Source organism: Leucoraja erinacea, chromosome 14 (genome assembly GCF_028641065.1).
Source record: "Leucoraja erinacea ecotype New England chromosome 14, Leri_hhj_1, whole genome shotgun sequence".
NCBI classification, from domain to species: domain Eukaryota; kingdom Metazoa; phylum Chordata; class Chondrichthyes; order Rajiformes; family Rajidae; genus Leucoraja; species Leucoraja erinaceus.
Genome location: NC_073390.1, coordinates 10,518,770 through 10,541,648, shown reverse-complemented (window position 1 = coordinate 10,541,648; position 22,879 = coordinate 10,518,770). Strand labels below are relative to the sequence as shown.

The 22,879-nt window shown below is 41.5% G+C and overlaps 1 protein-coding gene across 21 annotated transcripts in view; it reads left to right on the top strand.

The window, feature by feature from the left end:
• The window catches only part of LOC129703263 (disks large homolog 1-like), a 365,442-nt gene that overhangs the window by 235,643 nt on the left and 106,920 nt on the right, over nucleotides 1–22,879 (top strand). For all 21 annotated transcript variants that reach the window (XM_055645581.1, XM_055645579.1, XM_055645578.1 and 18 more), the window contains one exon: nucleotides 6,226–6,370. In XM_055645581.1, coding sequence (XP_055501556.1) covers nucleotides 6,226–6,370 — 145 coding nt within the window. The remainder of the gene's footprint in view (nucleotides 1–6,225; nucleotides 6,371–22,879) is intronic.

Genomic DNA, 22,879 nt, shown 5'->3' with positions numbered 1-22,879 from the left:
TCGCGGATGGCTAATGGACAGAAATGGTCAGTTCTGATACACACAGTGATTCAGTTCGAAGTCGCTTTTTTCTGTCTATCTGCATCAGAACTGGCTCAGTTTTTCGCTCCATTTTGGAGTGTGGGTAGCAGGGTGTGTTCCGCAACCCTACTATGAGTAACACTTAACACAGAAGCGCAATCTGCCTCCAACTATTACATTTACTAGTTTTCCCGCCCTATAACAAGCATTCCCTTTGTTCTTGCCATTTATTCAACTGAAACTATCGTATTTTCTCCCTTTCCCAGAGTGGTCTCTGACCTGAAACATTAACTATTCCGTTTTCCACAGATGCTCTCTGACTTGAGTATTTCTAGCATTTTCACCTGCCTTATCTTTTTTCCATTGGTTCAATGAACCCATTCAAAAGATTGGGTTGCCATTCACATGCTAACTCTTCCTGGTGCAAAGCTGCTAGTTCGATACGAACTGCACCCAGCCCAAGCCCTCGTTTGCCTGGGCTCATTGCAGAGTCTGTCGGTGGAGTGAAGTGTCAGTTAGGCTAGCGTTTGTCCTCTCAGGCAAACTGCCTTTCATCTCGCATACATTGAAGCACAAATTATGATATCCTGCTATCAGTCAGCACAATTCAAGTCAACAATGTGCAAGGAAAGTGCAAGATTTTTGAATAAATAGGGTAAAGGCAGAGTATTTCACCCAGAGTAGGGGAATCGAGGGGATGGAGGTTTAAGGTGAGAGGTGAAAGATTTAATAGGAACCTGCGAGACAACTTTTTCACACAGTGGGTGATGAGTATGTAGAACGGCCTGCCAGAGTAGGCAGTTGAGGCAGGTACAGTGACAACATTTAAAAGGCATTTGGACAGGTACATGGATAGAAAAGGTTAAGAGGGATATGAGGAAAATGTGGGTAGACAGGGCTGGTATCGATGCGGCATCTTGTTCAGCGTGGGCAAAGTTGAGCTGAAGGGCCTGTTTACGTGCTGTATGACTGTGACTCTATAACAATTTTAAATTATAAGACGTTTGCATGAAACAAAAGAGATGAATTACCTGCTTTCTCAAAGGCAGATCTAGGGAGAACATTGAGTTCACATTAATTCATGTGTGATTTCCCCAGAGGGAAAATGGGTCCATCAATAGAGACCAGAAAATGACGATTTTTGATTGTGCTAATGGAAAATTGTGATTTTGGGGCTATATGGTTAATGTTTCACCTTGAGCTGGTTGCCAATTGCAGTCTTTTGGGTCTGGAATAATAATGAAAGAACAGTAACATGATTTCAACAATTAACAACTAGAACTTGACAGTTATTACTGGAGAAAATTCTAATTTCAGATAATGGATTATGCCCTGTTCCTCAATGTTTGTAAAGTATTAATTGGAATAACTGTAAATATAATTTTGTTAATAGATGATTTTCATTTGAACTGTTGGTACTGAATGGAACTCAATCAATACATTAAACTTCCTTTGAATTCTTGTTGCGATTCTTATTGCTCAAGATCCATTTGGCATAGCTAGACAAAGATTTATAGCATTGCAGTGTTTGCTACAGTGCATGACAGCGATGGAAGCAGTAAAACCTTTATTCCCTCAAAGTACTTAGACCTCTAATTTATTCAGATTTTGACCATCCAATTTACTGCTTCAGGTTACACTCTGCTGTTTCTCAGAAGTTTTAAAATAAAAGTGATGTTCATTGTATAATTGGCCCATTTATCTAAGGATGTCGGTCGAGCTTGACAAAGAGACTGGAACCAATAAAAAGAGCTGACTATTAATGCTCTCTACTTCAGATGAGATCGATTCCTCTGGCAATACCTAATTTTCTCCTTTCCGGAAATGAATGTTCCATATCCATCCGAATCACAAATTAGAAGTAGAACTATCACCTTCTAAATGTTGCTGCTGCTCTCTCCTCGTCCATGCAATTAGAATTTGGATCAAATCTCAGTACAGCATGGGTACAGGCCCTCTGAAAAGGTACGGACTTGCTGAGAAGTGTTTGGGAAGTTGAAGAATATATTGGCCATTCTTTGTTTCCTAGCACAACAAATTGTGGGAGGTTCACCGACCGATAAATCAGTCTATCCATGAAATAGATCCTGTGTTGATCTATTGCATCTGGGTGATTTAATGAGTAGTGTAAATAGCAATTGTGGCAAAATGGATTGTTTTTCCATTGTTTTTCCATTCAATCAAACTAATTTGATGTTGGGATCAGTGGATTGGAGATACCTTGAGTGGGAAGGCAATGGGATCACATATCTTCGCTCTCTGTTCAATCTTCTTCAATGTCTGTTCATCAAGCCTTTCAGTATTCAACCAAAGGAAGCTACTTGTTTATTTTGAGTTATTGGGGTGCAGGGGTAAACATTGAAAACCAACACCTTTCAATCTCCAATTTAAATTTTAAAAATCTCCATCATTTTATTTTTTCCATAACAGTTGCCCACATTATAAAAGATAAGTTGTCCATTTGGATAGCAGTAGCAGGATCGGTCTGTCAGCATGGATTTACGAAGGGGAAATCATGCTTAACTAATCTTCTGGTATTTTTTGAGGATATAACTGGGAAAATGTACAAAGGAGAGCCAGTGGATGTAGTGTACCTGAACATTCAGAAAGCATTTGATAAGGTCCCACATAGGAGATTGGTGGGCAAAATGAGAGCACATGGCATTGGGGGTAGGGTGTTGACATAGATAGAAAATTGATTGGCACGCAGGAAACAAAGAGTAGGGATTAACGGGTCCCTTTCAGAATGGCAGTCAGTGACGAATGGGGTACCGCAAGGCTCGGTGCTGGGACCCAGCTATTTACAATATAAATGATTTAGATGAAGGGATTGAAAGTAACATTAGCAAGTTTGCAGATGACACAAAGCTGGGTGGCAGTGCGAACTGTGAGGAGGATGCTATGAGGATGCAGGGTGACTTTTACAGGTTGGGTGAGTGGGCAAATGCATGGCAGATGCAGTTTAATGTGGATAAATGTGAGGTTACACGTTGGTGGCAAAAACAGGAAGGCAGATTATTATCTAAATGGTGTCAAGTTGGGAAAAGGGGAAGTACATCGGGATCTGGGGGTCCTTGTTCATCGGTCTCTGAAAGTAAGCATGCAGGTACAGCAGGCAGTGAAGAAAACGAATGGCATGTTGGCCTTCATAACAAGAGGAGTTGAGTATAGAGGTCCATCTGCAGTTGTACATGGCCCTAGTGAGACCACACCTGCAGTATTGTGTTCAGCTTTGGTCTCCAAATTTGAGGAAGGACATTCTTGCTATTAAGGGAGAGCAGCGTAGGTTTACAAGGTTAATTCCCGGGATTGCGGGACTGCCATATGTTGATAGAATGGAGTGGCTGGGCTTGTATACTCTGGAATTGAGAAGGATGAGAGGGGATCTTATTGAAACGTATAAGATTATTAAGGGTTTGGACATGCTAGAGGCAGGAAACATGTTCCCGATGTTGGGGGGAGTACAGAACTAAGGGCCACAGTTTAAGAATAAGGGGTAAGCCATTTAGAACGGAGATGAGGAAATACTTTTTCACACAGAGTGTTGTGAGTCTGTGGAATTCTCTGCCTCAGAGGGTGGTGGAGGCCGGTTCTCTGGATGCTTTCAAGAGAGAGTTAGATAGAACTCTAAAAGATAACAGAGTCAAGGGATATGGGGAGAAGGCAGGAACGGGTACTGATTGGGGATGATCAGCCATGATCACATTGTATGGCAATGCTGGCTGTCTATTGTCTATTATTACCCTGAGGCCCTTCTGCACCCTCGACACAGTCAACAATGTTGCCTCGCTTTATATCATCAGCATATTTGGATATATCACACACAATCATCTTATCTGCAGCCCCAATCTCTGCTGCATCTTACTAGTCATTGAATTCCAATGCCTAAATGACCTTTCTTATTGTTTTCTGTATGAATGCATTTTCATTACATTACCTCCAATGTTCTGCCCTTCAGTTTTATTTAATAACTCTCTCATGACACCTCAGCAAAGACTTTCTGAAACTGCTTCACTCTTGTCTATTCTGCTATCAGCATGCAACCTTGGAAAATTACTAACAATTTTGTCAAAAGTGATTTCTCTTTCATAAATCCACACTTCCCAATCTTATTGTAAATTTTTAAGTGAACTGTTACAATTACCATGTTAACCGTTTCTAGCAATTTCCCACACTAACCTTCGATTGACTAGTCTGCATAGCCTGTTTTCCCTCACCCTCTTTTGTCAAACGGGTAGAGTTACATTTACCGCCTTCCAAATTGTGGGAACCATTTTGAAATCTATGAAATTTGAGAGATGCCATCCAGTGCATCTACTATTTCCATCGTTGCCATCTTCAAACCCCTAGCCTGTAAATCATCAAGTCCTGACGCTTGATTACCTTCCAGTCCTTTTACTTTCTACAGTACTTTTCTTTAACTAATACTACCTCCTGGCATTCATGGCCCACTGTAGCTTTGCCGTTCTACTGTTTGTGATTCTCTAATGTTCTGGTAGGTTTTCTGTGCCTTCCCGTCAAACTGTCAGAAAATGTGTTTAATTTCTCTCTTACCATTTAATTTCTCCTTTCTCAGACTGTCAGGAACCCACGGTAATATTCACTGATCTTTTCCTTTTTACATTTATATTTAGAATGCATTTTAATTTTACTTGCTGCTCGCCAACTTTAATTTTCTACTCTCCCTTATCAATGCCTTGGTCTACCTTCACTGAAAATGTCTCAATCCTTCTTACTATCAAAGCTCATTGAATTCCTTTACATGTTTCTGATTACAGATAATTAAAAAAATACAAAAAAAGGGTTTTCAGTTTTAAAATACCTCGTAAATTCACTTCAGATTATTTGGACTGGAAGTGTGTGAGAGGTGGTGTGCCTCGGGAACCATTGCTGGGCCCATTGCTGTTTGTGGTTTATATTAATGGTTTAAATGAGAATGTATAGGCGTGATTAGTAAACCTGTGGATGACACCAAGGTGGATGGTATTATAGATAGCAAAGATGGTTATCAAAAATTACAGCAAGATCTTGATTGGTTGGGCAAGTAGGCTGAGGAATGGTTAATGGAGTTTAATGCAGGTAAGTGCAAGGTGTTGAATTTTGGGAAACCAAACCAGGGCAGGACCTACACAGTAAATGGCAGACCCCTTGGGAGTGTTGTAGAGCAGAGGGATCTAGGAGTGCAGGTACATGGTTCCTTGAAAGTGGGATCACAGATGGTATAGAGTGGTCATAAAGGCTTTTGATATATTGGCCTTCAGTCAGGGAATTGAGTATAGAAGTTGGGATGTTATGTTACATTTGTGTAAGATATTTGTGAGGCCACATTGTGGGAGCATTATGTTCAGTTTTGGCCATCCTGTTATACGAAGGATGTTGTTAAGCTAGAAAGTGCAGAGAACATTTGTGAAGGTGTTCCCAGGATTTGAGGGTCTAAACCATAGGGAGAGGTTGGGTAGGCTAGGACTTTATACCTTGGAGCACAGGAGGCTGATGGGTGATCTTTTAGAGGTCTATAAAATCACGAGGGGAATAGTTTGGGTAGATGCACAATATTTTAACCAGATGAGGAACCAAGAACCAGAGGACATAGTTTTAAAGTGTGAGGCAGAACATTTAAAAGGAGCCTGAGGGGCAATTTTTTTTACCCAGAGAATGGTGAGTATATGGAAAGTACTATCAGAGGATGTAGTTGAGGGAGGTGCTATAACAATATTTAAAATACCTTTAGACAGGCACTTTAGATAGGAAAGATTTAGAGGGATATAGCCCAAACGTGGGTGGGTGGGATTAATATAGATCAGGCTTTGGCAAGTTGGGCTGAAGGGTCTATTTCCGTGCTGTATAACTTCATGACTCAATGAAAGAATAACAATTATTTAAACAGATTAAGCATTGTAAGATTTTATACAAAAGATATTTTGCACTCCACAATCAAATGAAAGGAATGCTGCAGTTGAGAGGTCAGATGTGTACCATTGTAATGTGTAGGAAGTAACTGCAGATGCTGGTTTAAACTGAAGATAGACATAAAAGGCTGGAGTAACTCAGCGGTACGCAGCATCTCTGGAGAGAAAGAATGGGTGAGAGTCGAGACCCTTCATTGCGACTAAATGCAGCCTGTCCCACTGAGTTACTCCAGCTTTTTGTGTCTATCTTACTGTTTTAATGTACATATTAGCAATGTTGCCTTCTGAATTTTAGGTTAACACAGCCAGTCTAGATGAAGTTACCCATGAAGATGCAGTGACGGCTTTAAAAAACACAGCAGAAGTGGTATACTTGAAGGTCGCAAAGCCAACCAGCATGTACGTGCATGATGGGTACGCACCTCCAGACATCACCAATTGTAAGTATTTCTCAGTTCACTGATGGTGTGCAGTGATTTCAAGGCTGAAAATTAATTATTGAAAACTGTTTTTAAGTATTTAACATATGTATATGATTATGTAGATGAGTTGGATGAAAATATAGGTTGGGTAATTAGTAGGTTTACAAATGACGCACAAATTGGCAGAGTTGTGGAAAGTGAAGAAGGTTGCCAAAAGATGAGTTGGAGATGTGGGCAGATAAATGACAGATGGATTTTAATCCAGAGTAATACGAGGTTGTTGTACTTTGGTGGTTCAGATGCAAGAGAAAAATATATAGTAAACAGATGGACTCTTAAGAACGTTTATGTACAGAGGGATCTTGAGATGCAAATATATAAGGTGGTAATATGTGGCTTGCTTGCCATCAGTTACAGCATTGAGTATAAAAGTTGGCATATCTGTTGTAGCTGTACAAAATTTTTGGCTCAGTCACATTTGGCATATCAAGCGTAGTTATGTTACAGGAAGGATGTAGAGGCTTTGAAGAGAGTGATTGGATTGGAGAACGTTGGCTCTGAGGAGAGGTTGAAGAAACTTTAGTTTTAGTTTTAGGGAGAGAGCATGGAAGGCCTTTCGGCCCACTGAGTCCACATCATTGATCACCCATTCAAATGAGCTTTGTGTTGTCCCACTGTTCATAACTTTGTTTTGTTTTCTCTGGAGCATTGGAGGCTGAAGGGTGACTTGATAGAAGTGTAAAAATTATGAGAGGAGTAAATAAAATATCAAATACTAGAGGGTGTAGATTTAAGATGAGAAGGGATAAAGTTTAAAAGAAATGAGCGAGGCAACATTTTCTACACAGTGTGGTAGATGCTCAGAGCATACTGCTACGAGAGGTGATGGAAGCAGATGCCATTGTAATGTTTAAGAGGCATTTGGACAGGTAGGGGATGGAGGGGTATGGACTATGCACAAGCAGATGGAATTAGTTTAAAATGGCATCATGGATCGCAGACTCGTGGGCCAAAGGGCCTCTAGGCTGTACGTAACGTGTTACATATACTTGAGACTGTATGCGCATTGAGAGTGAAAAAATTACCGTTAATAGAAATCTGAAGAAAAAGAGAGGAAATGGTTAGTCAAGCAATAACTATGGAGCCAGAGTGATCGTTACTGTGTGAGATCACTGACTTGTCAGCGTTCTGCTATATGCATTAACTGCATTCTGACTTTGAATTAAGGCTTTTTTCATTTATATAATTTCTGGGTATATGGACCTTACTAGCTAGCCCTAATTACCCTGCTGGGTAGGTCCTGCCATCTTGTATCATGAACGCCCAGTGGATGCTGTTATAGCAGCCAGATTTGGTCCTAATGACAATGAAGTTCCAGTGATATATTTCCTAGTCAGGGTGTGTCAACTAGGATGGGATTTGCAGGTGATGATGCACCTGCAGCCCTTTTCCTTGCTGGAAGCAACTTGGGCAGTGTGGACAGTCGCCATGGCAAGAAATTCCTGTGCACTTTGTTAAAGGTGCACACTTCAGCCATTGGTGGTGGAGGAATGAACGTTTGGGCATCTGGATGGGATAGAGATCAAGCTAGCAGTTTTATCCTGCATGAGTCATGCTGATTCAGTTGGAGTTACATTTCCATGTACATGAAGGGTTTGGGTTGTCAGAAAGTGAGACACTTTCCTCCGGTTACCTAGCATTTGACCTGCTCTTGCAGCCACAGTAACTAGCCAGTGTTTGATGACATTCAAAAAGTAATATGTAGATGCTGGAAATATGAAATAAAAACACAATGCTGGAAAGTTATTTAGATCTTTTGACATGCTGGCAATGAGAACTTTATTTAGTGAGTCTATCTACTTCTAACCTAATGATGAAATGAAGGTCATTATTGAAGCAATTGAAAGTAGTTAGACCTGAGACATTGCCCTGAGTAACTCCTGCATTGATGTTCTGATGCTGAAATGATTGACTTTCATCAATTACAGCACTTATAGAGCCATGAGTATGTTTCCCTTTATTGCCCATTGATTTTAGTTTCAATGTTTTCCTGAATTTACTCTTGGTTAAATGTTATCTTGATGCCAAGGACAGAATATTTTAGCATGCCTTTGAAATCCAGCTCTTTGGTCCAAGACTCTGATGTCTAGAGCTTAATAATCTGGGCACCAGTGACATGTTTGGTGAGTAAGTGCTGCTTAATATCACTCCCAACAGCAACCGTACAGCAGTTAGCTTATTCATAGTCAACAGGATAAAGGGAACAACACGTACTGGTACATCTTTGTAACTGTCATCCAGATCCCTGCACTGTCGCTACACTGAAACAACTTCACCAGATCCTTTGCTTGTTCTGGAGTGCAGCTCTTCAGTGCTACAATCAGTATCTGTTACTATCGGCTGTTATCACGTGATATCACGTGGAGTGAAACACATTGTCTAAAGCAGCGTTTCTCAACTTTTTTTACCCTTGATATAATTTTCATGTCTCGGGGAGCCCCTAAAATCATTATATAAAGGCAAACAGAAGAACTAACCTTGGAGGGGAGGGGAGGGGAGGGGAGGGGAAGAGAGAGAGAGGAGGAGAGAGAGAGAGAGAGAGAGCGAGAGAGCGAGAGAGAGAGAGAGAGAGAGAGAGAGAGAGAGAGAGAGAGAGAGAGAACTTTTCATAAACTAACAAAAACATACACAAATAAACTTTTCATAAACTAACAAAAATAAACATAAACATACCTAATTTTTAAAAATTCATATAACATCCCTAAATGATGGGTAAAAATGACTAAATAACGTGGGTGAATGAGGGACTGTACCTGCACGCCAGGAAGCACAGACAGGACTGATGGAGACCGTACATGCGACTGTACTCGAGTGATTCACTTGATGATACACAAACCAGTCACGTGCAGCTCCTGTCCACAGACCACTAAAAACCGTTTCACACTGGCGCCGTATACACGTCACTAAATATATTCGCTATGATTATTATACTTTTAAATGATATAACAGGTTGAAGACTTTATTATAATACCCAAGAATTTTCCAAGAATATGCCGTACGTGTATAATAACGTTACAAATATGAAATTAAACACAAAATTGACTAAAAAATGCATTTACATGATCACTATTTCTCTCGGAACCCCTAGTGACCTCTCGTGTTCCAGGAAACCCGAGTTGAGAAACGCTGGTCTAAAGGTTATTTTCTGTGATGGCAAGGAAGAAGCAGAGATCTGCTCAGAACTAAACACAAACGCTGAAGTAATTCAGTGGGTCAGGCAGCAACCCTGAAGAACATGGATGTGTTACGTTTCGGGTTGGACTCTTCTTCAGACTGAGCGTCTGTGTGTGTGTGCACGCACACACATGCGTTAGTGCGGCATGGGGAAAAGAGCTGGAAGTCTCGCCCTCTAAATTTCTTCTTGCGTGCCCAACCCCCCCCCCCCCCCCACAATCAGTCTGAAGATGAGTCTCAATCAAAAATGTCACCTTTCCATTTTCTCCAGGGTTGCTGCCCAACCTACTGAGTTACTCCAGTACTTTGTGGGGTTTTTTGGTAAATAGTATCTGCAGTTCCTTATTTCTACATCTTAAAATTGTTGGCTCATTGGTTATTTTGGCCTAAGCACTTGGTGCAAATGTAAGTTGATCACCAAGACATCTATAGAAAGATCTAACAGACACTGATCAGCTTCAGAAAAAATAACATAATGAAATAACACAATGAAAATGGACAAATTAACCAACCCAAAATATAAAATCAGTACAGCCATGAGGTCAGTAACCATCAGTTTTAGTTTTAGAGAAACCGCATGGAAACCACCGAGTCCATGCCGACCAGCAATCACCCATGCACTAGTTCTATCCTACACCAGCGGGATAAATTACAGAAGGCAATTAACCTACAAACCTGCATGTTTTTGGAATGTAGGAGGAAATGGGAGCACATGGAGAAAGCCCAGGCGGTCACAGGGAGCATGTACAAACTTCATCAGACAGAACCTGTGGTCTGGATCGAACCTGGGCCTTTGCCACTGTAAGTGGGACAGGGGCATAAGGCTGTAAAGCTACCTCTGCGCCACCATGCCACCCCTTTATCGATACGTCATGGAAATAAGTCCTCTGGCTCACGGAGACAGTTGATCGCAAGTTCACACTTGTTCTATGTTATCCCACATTCGCATGCACTTCCTACACATTAGGGGCAATTTTACACAGGCCAGATAACCAACAAACCCACACGTCTTTCGGGTGTGTGAGGAAACTGGAGCTGTTGGCGGAAACCCACGCGGTCACAGGGAGAACGTGCATACTCCACACAAATAGCACCCGAGGTCAGGATTGAACCCGGGTCTGTGGTGGTGTGAGGCAGCAGCTCTACTAACTGCACCACTGTGCAGGCACTCAGCATGATGCTGATAATGGAGAGGATTATACTGGATCAAGAACGACATCCATTCCCTATTCCTGCCCTAGGATGGCTCTTGCAGCAGTACTTGCCTTTTGCAGCTCCACTAGCAGACACGCTGGAGGTCTGCCTGCTGCAGCCATCCTGTGAACCAGTGCAGACTGCTGTAATGCCCCAGGGTTTGGGCACATTTCCTGAGGTCTCACCCCTGGAAAATTCTGATGGCTTCTAACGGCATTTTAAAGTAATTGAAATTTATTCAAATAATTCAAATTGTAGATTATTTAAAATGAACTTATGAAATAATGAAAGGTACACAAAAATGCTGGAGAAACTCAGCGGCTGCAGCAGCATCTATGGAGCGAAGGAAATAGGCAACGTTTCGGGCCGAAACCCTTCTTCAGACTGATTTCACTTGACTATTGTAAGATCATTTAAACATATTGAAATAAACGAAAATAACCACTGGTAAACGTTTTACTTGAGGTTTATGATCCAATCTTGTATTGTGCTGCTCTATTTAGGCTTAGGCTAGCCATCCTGAAATTTATTTTTGGACTGGTTTGGCAAATGTTCAGTGAAATTTCTTAGTCCTGTGAAATGATGACTATGACAACTATTGATTCAAAAATACTGCAGTCATTAATCTTGATATAATTATGTTTTTAATTTACATCAATCTTGTTCATAGTCCAGAGGGCTGGCACTGCCTGCTGTAAAATCTGTCCACATCTATGTTCTGTCACGACAGCATTTGATTATGTGTTACTTCCACCTCCCTGCACACTTTCTCTTAAAGAGAAATGCGCTGGTGCCACTGGAGTGCATTCTAGGAATGAGATCTCCTCTTCCTGGGAAGATGGGATGTATTCCTCTGACATTTTTAGTGAAAACAATTTATCTTGACTGAATACCATTCAAAGGTATAAACTTCATCTTAGGTTCCTCTTTAAAGGAAATTAAGTCTGAACACAGATGGTTAGGAAATATAGGTCAATGATAAGGAGATTCAAGGAACTGCAGATGTTTGAATCTTAAGCAAAACACAAACTACTGGAGTAATGCAGTTGCCTCTTTTTGCTAAAGTACTTTGTGTTGTGGTAAAGATCAGTGATATGTGTTTAATCACCACTCGATACAGCCTGCCTGCCTCATCCATCAAAGGTTGCTTTGCACTGAGCCATGAGTGATCTATTGCTATGAGATCAGTGGAGGAGACCTAGAGTTCTCAGTGTGCAGCCCAAGTGGGCATCTTATTAAAGCATCAGTGCGTAAATTCTTGCGAGTATTTGGACTAGAGGGCCAAGAGCATGATATTGAATCAGAATTGTGCGGAGCAACAGTAAGCAGTGGACTAGTATACCAGTGAGGTCTAGACCCTTCGCCACTATTTTGGTGAGGGTAAATAATACCTTAACTTTCCCTAATCCTTCTGCCAAATCTACATCTATTCATTAGTGAACCTTCCATTCTTGGAAGTGATCCTTCCTGTTCTCCATGTTTAGGCTCCTCATAACTTTGCACATCTCCATTTCAACTCTAATTCCAGGTCTGTCTCACCCCCTAGCTAAGTCTAAGTCTCCGCAGTCCTAGAAACATCTTCAACTTTTCTCTGTACCAAATTGTGATGTCTTCAAATCAGAATCAGAATCGCACTTTATTCGCCAAGTATGTTTTGCAACGTACAAGGAATTTCATTTGCCAGATCAGTCATTACAATTAAAAGCAACAGATCACTCAAAAACACATTTTAACATAAACATCCACCACAGTGACTCCTACACATTCCTCACTGTGATGGAAGATGAAATAAAGTTCAAGTACCTTCCCTTAGTTCTTAGTCGGTCATGGGCCTCGAGCCCCCATTGACGGGACGATCTTGCCACCCGTAGCCGACGGCATTCGGGCACTCCGCATCGAGGCGATCAGCTCCTGCATCAGGGGATGTCAGCTCCATCTCGCTGGACGATCGTACCTCGTGTCTGGGCTGGTCGAACCTTCTACGACATTGGAGCTCCCGACTAGCCTCTCCCAAGACTGCGAGCTCTTGATGGTAAAGTCCGCGGTGGGAGCGATCCCAGGCAAGGGATCAGCTCCAATGTTAAGTCCGCGCCCCGCGATAGGGCTCAAAGTTAGTCCGGGGAGGCTTCTAGCTCCATCGATGGAAGGCCGCAGAGCGACTGGAGAATGCGATCCGAAAATTAATCACATCTCCGGCAAGGGGAGAACTTGAAAAAAGTTTCCCTCGATCCCCTCCCCCCTCCCCCACATAAAACAAACCGTAGAACATTAAAAACAAACTTTTAACAACACTAAAAATAACAAAAAGAATGAAAAAACGAACAGACTGCCTGCGGAGCAGCCATCGCCCTGGCGCCCCTGGTGGTATCCTGCCAATAATGTGACAACCAGGACTCGATCTAGCTAATGTTTTAAGCTGTTACAGGATCACTACTGTCTCTTGCATTCTACGCCTTTGCCAATCCTTAACCCCTTATTTCCAATGCAGTTTGCCTCATTACAAAAATGTTTCACATGACAAGGATCCAGCAGCAATAAATATAAGTCTTTTTAGAAACACCAGCACAGTAAAATTCCAATAATCTGGCCCCCCTCAGACTTTGGTGCTGGACTCGCAGATTTTCCCCCCTCTTGGTTATTATTTATTTTTGGGCAGATAGTTAACTCAGCAAGATTTGGAAGGATACCATCCTAACATGGGTAAGGGGCCTGTTGCTGCAGTGTACAACTCTATCAATCTACTATATTAGAGTTCCTGTGTCATGAAAAAGCAATTTGCTTCAAACAATAAAAGCAATATCAATAAATCACACCAGAAGGGCACTGATTGGAAATAGAAACAATTATTTTTCTATCAGACCTCAACCCATGAGCAGCAGCTAGCGCTTAAGTATGTTTTATTAGCCACAGTCAGACTTCATTGATGCTTCAATTGGGCAAAAGGGGAAATTGAGGGACACAACAGTGGATTTTGAGGCCTATTGATTGTTTGCTGGAATCTCTTACCAACCACTGTCACAAAGCTCAATAAAGCTATTCCAAGACCATGTCAGGAGATTGCAAGTTTTAAAACGAGAAGTCATGTGTTTCAGCATACTACAGTGTGCACAGCAGCATATTTTGATTTGTGCGTCTACACGCTGTGTACTGGCTGAGCACCCTGTTCGATGGCTCACCATTGAGTCAAGGGACATTCTGAAAACCACTGAGATGAATAGCACTTCATATCTGGCTCCTCAGATTTCATGCCAGTATCTGATGTGGACTCATTCATTTGAATATAGTCATTATTTTTTTATTTAAAAGGTAAATAATTTAATACTTTCCTTTCCTCATATATATTTGTTTCTAAAATGTTTATTGTCTTATTTTAACTTTTTAACAATAGATTTTAATCATTTTCCATTATCTCCAATCATAGACTTAGTAAACAGTAAACATGCCATGTGCTGGCATGAGCTGTCAGGGTACCAACTGGATTTGCATCACCTTTAGCCTAGTCACCATGCAAAGCTCCCTTTGGAAAGAGCTATTGTAGTAATACATTGAGAACTGTGCTTCCACAAAATCTTTGTGTAGCTATGGGTTAGCATAGGCAGCAGCTGTGTCACATGGACCAGCTCAGCACAATCCGGTTCATTTACAATTTGACAGTGTAAATCAACTTTGGGAAAGGTCATATTAATGGAATAACATCATTTGGAGCTGTGAATGTGTTTGGACTGAAATGCAATCACAATGTTTAGATTGTTTTTCTGTATTTGAGTGATTAATGGTGCAAGCAATTTTCAACGGTTACACATTTCAAAGAATACAGCAAATGCCATAGGGCTATATAACATCATGGCCCTATTACTGAAGATTTGCAATCCTGAACTAGCCGTGCTTTTATCCAGCTACTCCAGCACATTTACTTCATCAATCCTTTTTCAGTGTGTAAAATTATCCAAGTGTGTCCTATGTACTAGAGAGGCCAGATTAAATCTGACAAATTACCTCCCAGACTGAAGCAGAGTCTCGACCCGAAACGTCGCCCAGGGATGCCGCCTCACCCGCTGAGTTACTCCAGCATTTTGTGCCTACCACCCAGACTAATCTCCATCGTCAACAAAGTTCAAGAAGGTGTCATCACTAGTGTTGTCAGATAGTATCTATTCATACATCACTGGCTCACAAATGCCCAGTTTGGGATTTGCCTGCTTCACTCGGCTCTAAACTCTTTCACCATTTCTGTGGGCCCAAAAGCTGAATATCTGAGGTGAGGTGAGAGTGACTACATTTGGCATTGTGGCAGCATTTAATAGCATATAACATCTAGAGCCCTGATAAAGCAGAAGTCAATGAGCATCAGAGAGAATGCTGCACACATGCTCGCACAAAAGAAGAAGAAAAGTGGATGGAGATTAATCATCTCTGCCCTCGGGCAATGGTGCAAGTGTAGACAATAGACAAAAGGTGCATGAGTAGGCCATTCGGCCCTTCAAGCCAGCACCGCCATTCAATGTGATCATGGCTGATCATCCCCAATCAGTACTCCGTTCCTGCCCTCCCCATATCCCCTGACTCCGCTATCTTCAAGTGTCCTATCTAGCTCTCTCTTGAAAGCATCCAGAGAACTGGCCTCCACCGCCCTCTGAGGCAGAGAATTCCCAGACTCACAACTCTCTGTGCGAAAAAGTGTTTCCTCGTCTCTGTTCTAAATGGATTACCCCTTATTCTTAAACTGTGGCCCCTGGTTCTGGACTCCCCCAACATCGGGAACATGTTTCCTGCCTCGAGTGTGTCCAAACCCTTAATAATCTTATATGTTTCAATAAGATCCCCTCTCATCCTTCTAAATTCCAGAGTATGTAAGCCCAGCCGTGCAATTCTATTCGCATATGACAATCATCTAACTAGTACCTCAGGGCAACTATCATTTGCTGTTTCTGAATCCCCATCCCTCTATTGTCAAGCCAGAAGTGGGGATGTTTGCTGAAGACAGCTTAATGTTCAGCTTTGTTCACATCTTGGCAAATAATGTAATCCAAGCCTTTGTGCAGTAAGACCTGGATAATATTCCATCACGGAGTTACAAAGCAAAATATTCTATTTGTGCCCCTCAAATACCAAGCAGTAAACTACTCCAAAAAGAGAGTTTACATACTCTTGAAGATAATACCGGTCATTGATTCCACCATCCACATGTTCAACGCCCATTACAATTCTGCTGTTGCCATCGACGGCAACATATGAAATTGCTCTTGCTCAATGGTGCCATATTGGAAGCCCACCACCGACAAGTTTCCGTCCAATTTCGCACCATTCTGACCTTCATTGCTGCATGGTCTAAATCCTGGATCTCCTTACCCAAGAGCCTTGTGTTAGTGGCTTCACCAAGACTGCAGCAGTTAAATGATGTAGTCTACAACCATCCTCGTGAGGACAATCAGGTTGGGCGGGCCTTTCGATCAACGACCACATTACAAATAGATAAGAGCCACATTCCATTCATGGAGAATTTGATTCCGGTATGTGCACACTGGTTGTTAAATTATGGATTCAGGAAAGACAGTTCAGTGTAGCTGTGCTCTAATTAGACCTGCAAACTTGAAACCTCTACTACCATCATAAAATATGAGGAATGCAAACATATGGGAGCTGATGAGCGGAGGGGGACTCTGAGTAAGATGGCCAAAAATCACAGTCGTACGTGGTAGCGTTTTTTTCTAAAATCAATATAAAACGCAAACAGGAAGTGGTCAAGATTAGACTTTTAATTATATAGAAGGCAAGGTAACTTTAATTAGGCAAGGCAACTTTAATTAGGCAAGGCAACTTTGCATTTCCAAACCAAAGGCAACACAGGTTTAGCATTTCCAAACCAAAGATACACAGCTTTAGCATTGTCAAACTATATTTTCAAACCACATTAAGGGCACTGACAGGTCAGTAAAACCACTCACAGTTTAGTAGACATGTGTTCAGTGTTATTCACAGGTCAGACTGAAAGACGTGACCCTATCGCTCCCCCATCTTGCAGAAACTGACTGAGGCACTCAACACTTCCGGGTTTTATAGTCCCTCCGGAAGGGGCGTGGCCTTCAGGAGAAAGAATCTCATCATTTTTTAAACACTAATAACTTTTATTTTTCATCGATGGGAAAAACTTCTTGTCCTACGCAGCGGAGGGGGACTCTGAGTAAGATGGCCAAAAATCACAGCCATAAGTGGCAGCGTTTTTTCTAAAATCAATATACAGAACAACAGGAAGTGGTCAAGATCAGACTTTTAGTAATATAGATAGATAGATAGATTATCTCATTGCTAGACAGGGAAGCTGGCACCAAACCTTGTCTTCCCGGTTGTGAGCTGCTGGGCTGGGAACCTGGGAGCTTGTAACCATGCATATAGTATGTGAGCCCAAGGGTTTGCTGCAAAGTCACAATGCCTAGCCCATGTGTTGACAGACTGCCTGACTCTGACAGTCTCCTACCATCTCCCTCATCACCACCTGTTGAATGTGATGGAAGCTGCTGTCTCCTCCTCTGTGTTTAGTTAAGGGGCTGTCCCACTGCGGCGACCTAATTGGCGAGTTTAGAACAGTTTTCCCTCGACTCACTCACAGCATGGTCGACACGAGGTCCTAGGAGATCTTTGTAACTCTCCTTCATGCTCGAGAGTAGTCCTCGGGTATTCGAGGCCTCGGCTAGGTCGCGGCGTATTTTTCAACATGCTGAAAAATGCCCGTAAGTTAAAAAAGGTCACCACGGAAAAAAACAATGATTTTTTACTCGTAGGTTTAGTCGAAGTAGGTCGTCATGTTATTCGTAGGTAATCGAGGGTAGTCTAAGGTAGTCATAGATAATCTTCAACATAGTCGAAGGGAGGTCGAAGGAGATCGAAGGAGGTCGTCTTCACTCTTCACTATTCGATGTCCAATTTTCCCGAAGCTAGTCGAAGCTAGTCTTCAACATAGTCGAAGGAGGTCTTCGACATGACATTTAAAAAAACTCTTCTAAACTCGCCAATTAGGTTTCCGCAGTGGGACAGCCCCTGTATACTTCTCTCCTGGGTTGAAGGTTTTTCTATGGTAATAAGCTCAACAGTATGACTGGCCATTGAGCTTGTCACCATAGAAAAAGCTCTTTGCTGGGGTGATCTATGCAGATGAAGAAAGGAGAAACAGCAGCTCCATCACATCTGACATGAATTGATGAAAGACCATAAGGTTTGGATACTCTGCCACCATGTGGAACAACTGCTGCTGCTTCCAGCAATTGCCTGCACTCGAGGTACCAGTCAGGGGGCATCCCTGAGCTCCACATCACAGTGTAGAGTAGGCTCGCCACCTGCCTCAACCTACACACCACCAGTCATCAGATGCAGCTTCTCCATGCTGAGCCATGGGCAAGTAAAGGGCCTGTCCCACTTGCATGCGTTGCATGCGTTTGGCGCAACCAAACGGAAGTGGAGTTCGCGCTAAATACGCGCGTGACGTAATTTGCGTCATACTTACCAATCAGCTGGGCAGGAGGCAGGCCGAATGAATTTGGGCGTCGGGCGGTGACGTCATCACACAACGCCACGCCGGGCGGTGACGTCAACGTGCAACGCCACGCGCTAGGCGTCCAGATGCTGCGTACGCCGTCAAGACGCTGCGGACAATGCTCCTGCGGGCCAACTTGGTGGGCGAAATTTGGTGCGCAAAATTTTCGGACAGTGCGGGATTTACGGAGCCCCGCACAACTCCATACACCTCCGCGCTTCGAAGTGGGAACGACCCCGCGTGGCCCGTACGTGAAGTGGGACAGGCCCTTAAGTGTTGCAAGACTGCTAGTAGAGAAATTCACACCAGATCCCTGTAGTAAAGAGGGCAGAAACTGGCACCAAGCAACTGGTACAACACTACTGTCAATTATATTTATAACTCCTTTTAGCATTGATTCCATTAATGCTGTTATTCCTGGGAAGATATCCTGCATGCCAAGCGAGCTGTAAGTGAGTTTGAACTTGGATGCAATATTGAAAATTTACAATGATCGGATTAAGTAACTATCTCTGAGGGCTATGAACATATTAGATGCAATTTGTAGTTTGAACAGACAGGTCTGATGAAAATTAGAATACAAAAATGTGAGCTACTATATTTGGAAGAAAAATAATAATAATAATAATAATAATAACTTTATTTGTTAAGCACCTTAAAAACAACCAAAGCTGACCAAAGTGCTGTACAGAAAAAAGAAAACAAGCAAGACATCATAAAACAGGCAGAACAACAGAACATACAACTAACACGAGGCGCATAAATTACATACAAAAATCCAAACAATAAATTAAAAAAAACATAAAAACACGAGTACGAACAACGCAGCAAAACCAAGCAAATAAAGTTAATAAACAATTCAACACCTCACTGGTCTACAAAGGCCACGGAGAATAGATATGTCTTCAGGAGTGACTTAAAAACAGCTAGAGAAGGGGCCTGTTTAACGTATAAGCAGAAATGTAAGAAGTATGGATGTAGAAATATCTAAGTTTGTACCCAAAACTTCAGCGAATTTTAAGAATCAAATACATAGTAACCTTACTATTGTACTCGGTGAGAAGGTTGTTTGCTAAGAAGCATGTCATTACATGAATCATTGGTTGGAATATCATCTTTCTAAGTATTTAAGTGAAAAAGAGTTACTCTGCAAATACAATGATCAATGAGTTCAATGATACTTTATTAATCACACCTACCTAGGTACAGTGAAATTCTTTGATTTGTATACAATCTGGTAACATCATACAAGGCAGCACACACAGTCGCCACATTGCTGGCGTTGACAAAGATTCAAGGTTACAATAAGGTAAATTTGATCTTGAAAGAAAATTCAATTCAAAGGAAATCTGACAATAATTCTAAATTATGAGATTTAAAATAGGATAAATACAGAAAGTATAGTTTCCATCGGTAATTGAGAGCCACAAATCAGTTCACAAGGAATTAAGGTGGCACAGTGGCATAGTAGTTAATGTTGCTGCTTCACTGCTCCACGTACCCAGTGATCCAATTTCTTCCCACATCCCAACGATTGGCTGCAGTAAATCAGTCCTCCGTGTAGGTAAATGGGAAAATAATCAAACGGGGAGCTTAATGGGCATGTGAAAGTAAGACGAGGGGGAAACAGTACTGATAAGTTTGCTCTGCTAGAGTCAAGATGGACGATGAGATAGATGGTCTCTGTTATAATAAGAATTTTAATATAAAGGGGGTTAAAACTTTAACATAAAAAAACTTTATGAAGAGATTGGAGATAGTGACAATGAATAAACGGCTCTTTCAGAAAGCTCTTGTAGGGCTGATCGGTCTCCATCTGCTGTAAAATATTTAGATGCCGGTGTGTATGTTGAAAATTCCGATCCTCAGGCAGGAATGCTAATGTTAAGTGTTATAGTCTCAACCAGCAGTATAATTAAAAGCTGGGAGAATGGAATGGTCAGTTAGTCATCTGTAAGCTACCATAAGCTATGGGTGGTGGGGGCACTGCCTTACAAACTTTTCCGAAGAAGCCCCATACTGCCAGTTTGCCATGTTTTTTTTACAATGGGGAGGGATGGTCCCTTTAGAATATCTTTACGACCCAGTTTGCTGTTCTGTACACAAGACCAGAGTGGAATCTTCTGTTGTGGTGCAGTAGATACTTCAGTTAAAAAAGTATTCATTTTGTATATTCCTTTCTGTACCATGTCGTATTCAAATGAATACTATCACAGATAATATGTTTTAACTGGGAAAAGAGGATTTCAGAGAGGAAGAATTTCATTTTCCATGTGTTGTATAAGATGCTTTTAACTTGGTTAGGTGGTTCTTCCTGTCCATTCCCCAAATTGAGCACGTTATTGTTCAACGTCAAGGAGGAAGTAATGGGCAAAATCTATTCAAGCATAATGGACTGCTTCCTTGGTGTGTGTGAACTGATGGGTGATGAACACAGCTAGTTGGATGAGAGCACTCAACAGCAGTCACACACTGGCAATGTCTGTGGGCAGTGAGCAGCAAAGCCATTAGTGGTCATGAAAGGCTGAGCGCAGGATCAATAAAACATTGATTAGCTTTTCCGATTGTCATGCAGACGGAGAGTCAATAGCTATGATAGAAAATTGAGAGCCAAATTAATTGGTCCTGAGATCAAATATGACACTTTAATAAAAAAGTTTTAAAATGTCAGTTCAGCGTTGTCCTCTCTTCACACAGATGGTATTTATATGAACGCCAGGGTCTTACACGGTGCATGCACTTTTGAAATATGCAAAGGGAGCATCTTTGTAATCTGCATAGAGAAGCTCCCAGCAGCGATTGCTGCCAATAAATACCGAGTTAATCAGACCATTGCTACCCATCATTCTTGGAATTGGGTCATGGAGAATGAACCAAACCAACCCACCATGCATTGACTCCATTTATACCTCACGCTGCCTCAGCAAGGCCAGCAGCATAATCAAAGATGAGTCGCACCTTGACCACTCCCTCTTTTCCCCTCTTTCATCAGGAAAAAGGTATAGAAGTGTGAAAACGCACACCTCCAGATTCAGGGACAGTTTCTCTCAGCTGTTATCAGGCAACTGAATCATCTTGCCACAATCAGCGGGCAGTGCTGAACTGCTATCTACCTCTTTGGTGACCCTCAGACTATCCTTGATCGGATTTTGCAGGCTTTACCTGCACTAAACGTTATTCCCTTATCATGTGTCTATACACTGTAAATGGATCGATTGTAATCATGTATTGGCTTTCTGGTGACTGGTTAGCACACAACAAAAGCTTTTCACTGTTCCTCGGTACACGTGACAATAAACTGAGAATAGGTCACATTATGATTTATCGATCTTTGCTAACAAGGAATATGTGATTGCGTGGTAGGAAAAATTTCAAACTTCTCACCTACCCACGTCCAAGGTTTTTTTGTAGAGGATTTCTTTACCATTGCAGTGAAGTCAGTGGACCAGTATCAAAAGGTTGGCCTATTGATTTTGAGTTTGTCACATTAGAGAAGCTGGGATATTTAAATAAACAAAATAAAATAAATCTCAAAGATAAAGCTTGCAGCATTAAAGGTGACTGCGAAAGTCCAGATTGTTTTAAAAGATTCATTCAGGGTTGTGTATCTTTGGCATTGCGTACACCAAAAACCTGGACATGTTCAGAATGTAGTACAGTACAGAAACAGGCCCTTCGGCCCATATTGTCCGTGCGGAATATGATGCCAAGTTTAACTCTTATCTGTTTGATCCATTCCGTACATATACATGTGCCTATCCATGTTTTTTAATTGATCATATTCAAGCCCAAGATCAATAGTCCTGATCCTGCATGCAGTTACGTTACCAGCCAATTTGCTGGATCGTAGCTGCCTAGTTTTGCAGGTAGGTTGTTCTGGAGCAGCATTTAACCACTTAAAATGCTTAAAATTGTTTTAAATTGGGAACATCTACACAGTTGATTAACCTTTTCAATTTACTGATGGCTATTATGAATAATTGAGTGCACTAAGCGGGAATAGAAAGCCTTCACTTTCTGTCATTAGGTTTCTGAACCCAGTAGACGGCTCATTTGTTAAAATGCTATCATAAATTTATAAAATTACATTTTGTAATGTAAACAAAAGCATTTCTATGTTTTTCCTCATCCTGGCACGCAAAAGATAATCAAGTGAGTGAATAATTGTTAGACTATGGAGTGCAATTCAATACAGAGCTAAATGCTTCCATTAATGAATAATGTGAAACAAATAGGTGGGTTTGTTGGAATAGGATATTAGTGTAATAATGGTAAATTACTTCCTTCCTAAAATGAAGGAATCGGTAAGCCTTTCGAAAGATATTGTTCTGGGAATACACAAGTGCACAATTGACATGAATTTAGAAATTTAAGGTGCATCAGCTTTGAATAAACAAATGCAGTTGGATGAGGGTTAATAAAATTCTCAACAGAGATAACATTGCAATGTAAGAGCTCGCTTTGATATTATCATTGGGAAGGGGAGTGTTGTTGATTTTAAAATAGATTTAAATTTGGACTAACACGTATTAAGTAAATTGTGAATTTCATCATCGACCATTGTTCAGACA